Source organism: Monopterus albus, unplaced genomic scaffold, assembly GCF_001952655.1.
Source record: "Monopterus albus unplaced genomic scaffold, M_albus_1.0 scaffold116.1, whole genome shotgun sequence".
Lineage (NCBI taxonomy): Eukaryota > Metazoa > Chordata > Actinopteri > Synbranchiformes > Synbranchidae > Monopterus > Monopterus albus.
Window position 1 is genome coordinate 143,564 of NW_018127996.1, and position 5,180 is coordinate 148,743.

Sequence of the window (5,180 nt, forward strand, 5' to 3'; positions counted from 1 at the left end):
TATTAGTAAACCAGACCTCTGAGTGCCTGCTTTTAAACCTCGTTTGTAATACAAAACAATTACTGTAGCACTCAGTTGAAGTTCTCTTACAATAAACATTCCACTAGACAACACACAGGATATTATAGTGCATACACATCCAGTTCCTCAGACTTTCTTGAACCGGTTCTGTGGAAAGCAAAAAGTCTGGCGACACTCGCAGTGTTCTGAGCATCGGAAATGCAAAGATAAAAGACCAGCGCATTTCCGCATGAAGCCTTCATCAGGGTTTATAGAATGACGCCTCAGTCTAGAGCTAATCGGTGCACAAGCCAGCTAAAAATATTAGTACTATCAGCAAATCTTTCTTAAAGTATCAAAGGTAAAATGACCTATTATGTATTAGGATATAATTACAGACATATTAACATCTCAGCATGATTTTAATGTTGTAGTACACTATGACATTTTGCCAATCCCGGCCAGCAATCGGGCGAAGGCGGGGTACACCCTGGACAGGTCGCCAATCCATTGCAGGGCTAACACATAGACGAACAACCACACACACTCCTATGGGCAATTTAGAGACACCAATCAACCTAAGCTGCATGTCTTTGGACTGTGGGAGGAAGCCGGAGTACCCGGAGAGAACCCACGCAAGCACGGGGAGAACATGCAAACTCCGCACAGAAAGGTCCCAGGTGGGGCCCGAACCCAGAACCTTCTCGCTGTGAGGCAACGGCGCTAACCTGTGCCACCGTGCTGCCCTTATAATGTAGTCTTAAGATTTAATTTCATTTATGTAGTGCTGATGTGGAACATATTCCTACAAAAAGCAGCTTCAAACTAGATGACACACAGAAAAGCTTGGCCTCTGGAACAGCTAACAGTGCAGCCCAGTATTTATTCTCACCTTTCAGAAGCCACACCCAATATGCCTTATGTAACAACATTTTACATCTACATTATTCACATTCATCAGTCCACTCCTGCAGCAAACTTGCCTTGATCAAGAATAGTTCTCCTCAGAAAACCACAGCCTGCCACTGCATACCCTTTCACCACTGTTTATGTTAGTTTCTCATTGTATGGTAAACAAATGTTTCAAGTACATTTAAAAGCGGGTTAAAATTTAAAGTCCTTGGACTTGGTTGCTGAAAGGACTCACAAGGCAAGCACCAGAAATATTTTTTATTATTATAAGACTTCACTGTAATTTATGTTTTGTCTGTATCCTCTGTGCAGCGTTCAGGCAGAGATAACCTGTCGGCCAAGTCATCAGACAGTGATGTAAGCGACGTGTCCGCTGTGTCGAGGACCAGTAGTGCCTCTCTGTTCAGCAGCACGAGCTACATGTCTGTCCAGTCTGAAAAGCCGCAAGGAAACCGCAAGATCCGGTAAGCAGATGTCCACGCCAGGGGGCAGGGACCATCAGTCTGCTCTCTGAACTCCATCCAGCTGTTATCAGGAATGTACAAATCTCCCTCAGCTGTGAGCTTGTCTTTGCATATATATGCTGCCATGTCCAGACGTTTTCAATTTTGAAACTGTTTGCACCTGGTTAAACCTAAAGAGGAAAATGCACCCGCTAGGGCTGTGTGTCATCTTCTCACTGAGTTCAGGTTTGGCTCTGTTTTAGAAAAATCTGGAACCAAATGGTTGAACTCTGCTCTTTCAGGCTGTGGGAGAAGCTTGTCCAGAACTGGTAACATGCACAGAAAGAGAAAACAAATCACTTCTCTATCAAAGCAAACAAAAAAGTAATCCATTTGCATAGCACTTTGCTACAACTCCACATATCTGTTTTCATTTGCTTTGAATCAGTCTTGCTCTTGATCTTGGCTGCACTGTGTCTCTGTGTTTACCTCATGTTGTTGACATCGTTCATGCTTTTTTGGTTTTCTTTCTGCTTTGCATGTGCTGCTGTCTTTGCTTCTGTCTCCACGTTCAGCCAGTTGCATTCAAGGAGCCAGTCTCTGGAGGGGGGTGAGCAGTTAGGAGAGGTGCAGGAGGAAGAGGAGGTGGGATGGGGAGGAGGAGAGGCAGGGAGAATGGCCATGAAAGGGGGGATATCGCAGGTAGGGAGTAAGGGAGTAAGGGACCAGGAGGAAAGGTAGATACAAACAGGGAGCATCAAGAGGATTATTTGGAGAAAGAAGAAGACTTGCACCAGAGGAGAATCTCAGAGGCTGACTTCAGGTAACACCTGTGTGGGAGTCAGTAACTGTAGACTCTTACTAACAGCAGTAATTCACCTATAGCTCCCAGTGGCCACCTGATGTTTGCACATTCATACGATGATGTGCAAAGCAGTGTGTGGTGACTGTCCTCCGCTCTTGAAGCCTGATAATTACCTAATTGTGCTCCTGTTAACCTTCATTGATGCTTAAGTAGAAACACATTTCTGTTTTCTGTAGTGAGCCAACAACAGTTTGGTAACCCATGCAGCCGTTTCATTATTAATAGCACATAAAATGGAAACAGAAACAGTACAGCAAGCATTCAGCAACTAACTTAACACCCTCTGAAAATCTCAGCTCAGCTGACCACCAGCTGTTTTACTTCTCACCTTCTTTCAGTGATGAATAGGTATACTCTAGGACCTCATGAAGACTGCTGGCAGTGATTGCAGGTTCAAGAGATCACACTTCTGACTGTACCTGTGTTTTTCTACAGTGGCTTCAGAAAGTACTCACTTATTGCTTTGTAGTTTCATTTTTAATGGAGACAACTGCCATTTTGCCCACTGATCTACATTCAGCTACCAGTAATATCAAAGTGAACAGATGTTTTTAGAATTACCATCCATCCATCTTCATCCACTTCATCCGAGACCGGGTCACGGGGACAGTAGTGCGAGCAGAGCCTCCCAGACTTCCCTCTCCCCGCACACCTCCTCTAGTTCCTCAGGAGGGACCGAGGCTTTCCCAGGCCAGCCAGGAGACATAGTCTTTCCAACGTGTCCTGGGTCTGCCCCGAGGCCTTCTCCCAGAGGGACATGCCCGGAATACCTCCCCAGGGAGGCGTCCAGGGGGCATCCGAAACAGGTGCCTGAGCCACCTCAACTGGTTCCTCTCAACGTGGAGTATTGTATTCAGACCCTTCACTGTGGCACTTGAGGTCAGGTGCATCCTGTTTTCTTTAATTCTTCTGGAGTTGACTGCTCAACCAAACTGAGTAACTGGGCAAAAAGGTCCTTGGTCAGGGAGGTGAGCAAGAACCAAACAGTTACTCTAACAGAGCTCCAGAAGTGCTCTGCAAGGATGGTAGTCTGCTGGCAGGACATTCATCTCAGCAGCTCTTCATCAGTCAGGCCTTCATGGTAGAGGGACTACACAGAGGCCACTTTGAGTGAAAGGCCTGGTTAATAACATCCTTATGTGGTGACACAATGATGCTGCAGTGGGGTCTGGGTGGGGCTTCCCTGCAGCAGGGACACAGAGACTGGTCAGAATTTAGGGATATAGCCAAATACAGAATGAGATCTTTGCATAAAACCTGCTACAGAGTGCACATGACCTGAGACTGGGCAGATGGTTCACCTTTCAGCATGATGGTGACCTGAAGCACACAACCAAGACACTGCACAAAGTCTCTGAGTGGCCCAGACAAACCTCAGACCTAATCCCCAGAGAATATCTGTGGAGAGACCTAAGGATGGCAGCTCACTGTTATTCCCCACCCAGTCTGACAGAGCCTGAGAGGATCTGACAGAAAGAACCGGATAAAACTGCCCAAATCCAGTTGTGAAAAACTTGTGGTCTGAATGCTTTCTCTAGCCACTGTATGTAGAGGTGGGAGTGGAGGTTCAGAGGGTAAGTGGGGCAATAAGAAGAGAAACTGTGATGCTACTCATAACAAGAACAAGATATTGATTCAAAATAATAAATCAGAAAAGGGGTTTTGTCCTCACTACAATACAGTAAAGGAGAAGGGAATTTTCGACATACACTGAGAAAATTTAAATATTAAAATTTAATTTGTAAGAAATTGAACATATTTTCCTGGTTCCTCAGACTACTAGAGAGACCCCTATAAACAGATTTTATTGAAGACTTTTTCCAACATTGAGAAAACAGTGTAGTGGTTACTGTCAGTTATCCTGGCAAACCAGGACACTGCCTCTACACACACATACTGTTGTTTTTGAGATTCAGTGTTTTGAAAATGAAAACAAACAAAATATCAAGATGGTACAATCAGCATGAATGGAATATTGATTCACCTCCACTGTTTTAGGGTGGAGACAGACATCTCAGAGATGGAAAACTCAAAACCTTGGTGAATAAAAGCAAACCTACATATCTGCCTGGTGAATTACCACTCGGTGAAAGTGAGGGACAAGTAAAGATTGTTTCAAATATACCCATAGTAAAGACTGTGATGTTAGAATGAACACACTCTTTTCTTCGTGACACTAAAGGCACACAACAATAAAAATGTATTGTTGCTCTGGTGCAAACTGATAATTCATGTATTGAAATCTTTCCTTTTGAAGTTCATGCTTGCAGAACACTTTGATTCTAACATGTTAATGTAACACTTGCCAAGTGTTTAGACAAGGAATTATTAATCTCTAAGAGCCAACTAGCTGGAATAGGTTCGGCTACTAGAGCAATGTGTGGTGTTCAAATGAATCTCACAAACCATATGTTTGAACACTTTCTTACTGTATTTGAACGTGTGCACATATACAAAACAATTTAGATAACTAAAATAATGAAAAATATGGAAACTGAATAAACCAAAATAACAAAAGCTTAACCTTGTTAAGTCTTTTTTCTCTTCACAGACCAATATCAAAAAAATAAGTAATCCTTCCTCCTTGTGAGGAACAAGTAAATCTTGAATAATGGTTTACTTAGGATACGTTTCCTTTTTATGTCTGCAATATCATAGGGTGCACCCAATCTAAATCTGGTATCCAATGTGGAGTGGAATCCAGTTGGATAATTTTCAAATCCAAATCCTTTTCGAATCAATCAACCATACAAGAATCCAAAGTTTACAATACTGGTAACACCATAATAACATTGTCTCTTCAGTGCATATACAGTTTCATCAGTACTAAAGTAGTTCAGTCCAAGGAAACAATAAAAGTCAAATCAACACTCCAGAAGTCCAAATAAGTCCAGTCTCGGTATGATGATGAAAAAATATACTGCACCAGAAGGCGTATTTGAATCCTTTGTCCACCACAC

At 43.0% G+C, this 5,180-nt stretch overlaps 1 protein-coding gene across 25 annotated transcripts in view; it reads left to right on the forward strand.

Moving 5' to 3' along the window:
- rims2a (regulating synaptic membrane exocytosis 2a) overlaps positions 1–5,180 on the forward strand; it is a 78,954-nt gene that overhangs the window by 40,946 nt on the left and 32,828 nt on the right. For 23 of the 25 annotated variants that reach the window (XM_020611628.1, XM_020611632.1, XM_020611610.1 and 20 more), the window contains one exon: positions 1,225–1,376. The exons of the other annotated variants lie outside the window; for them this stretch is intronic. In XM_020611628.1, coding sequence (XP_020467284.1) covers positions 1,225–1,376 — 152 coding nt within the window. The remainder of the gene's footprint in view (positions 1–1,224; positions 1,377–5,180) is intronic. 25 annotated transcript variants of the gene reach the window in all.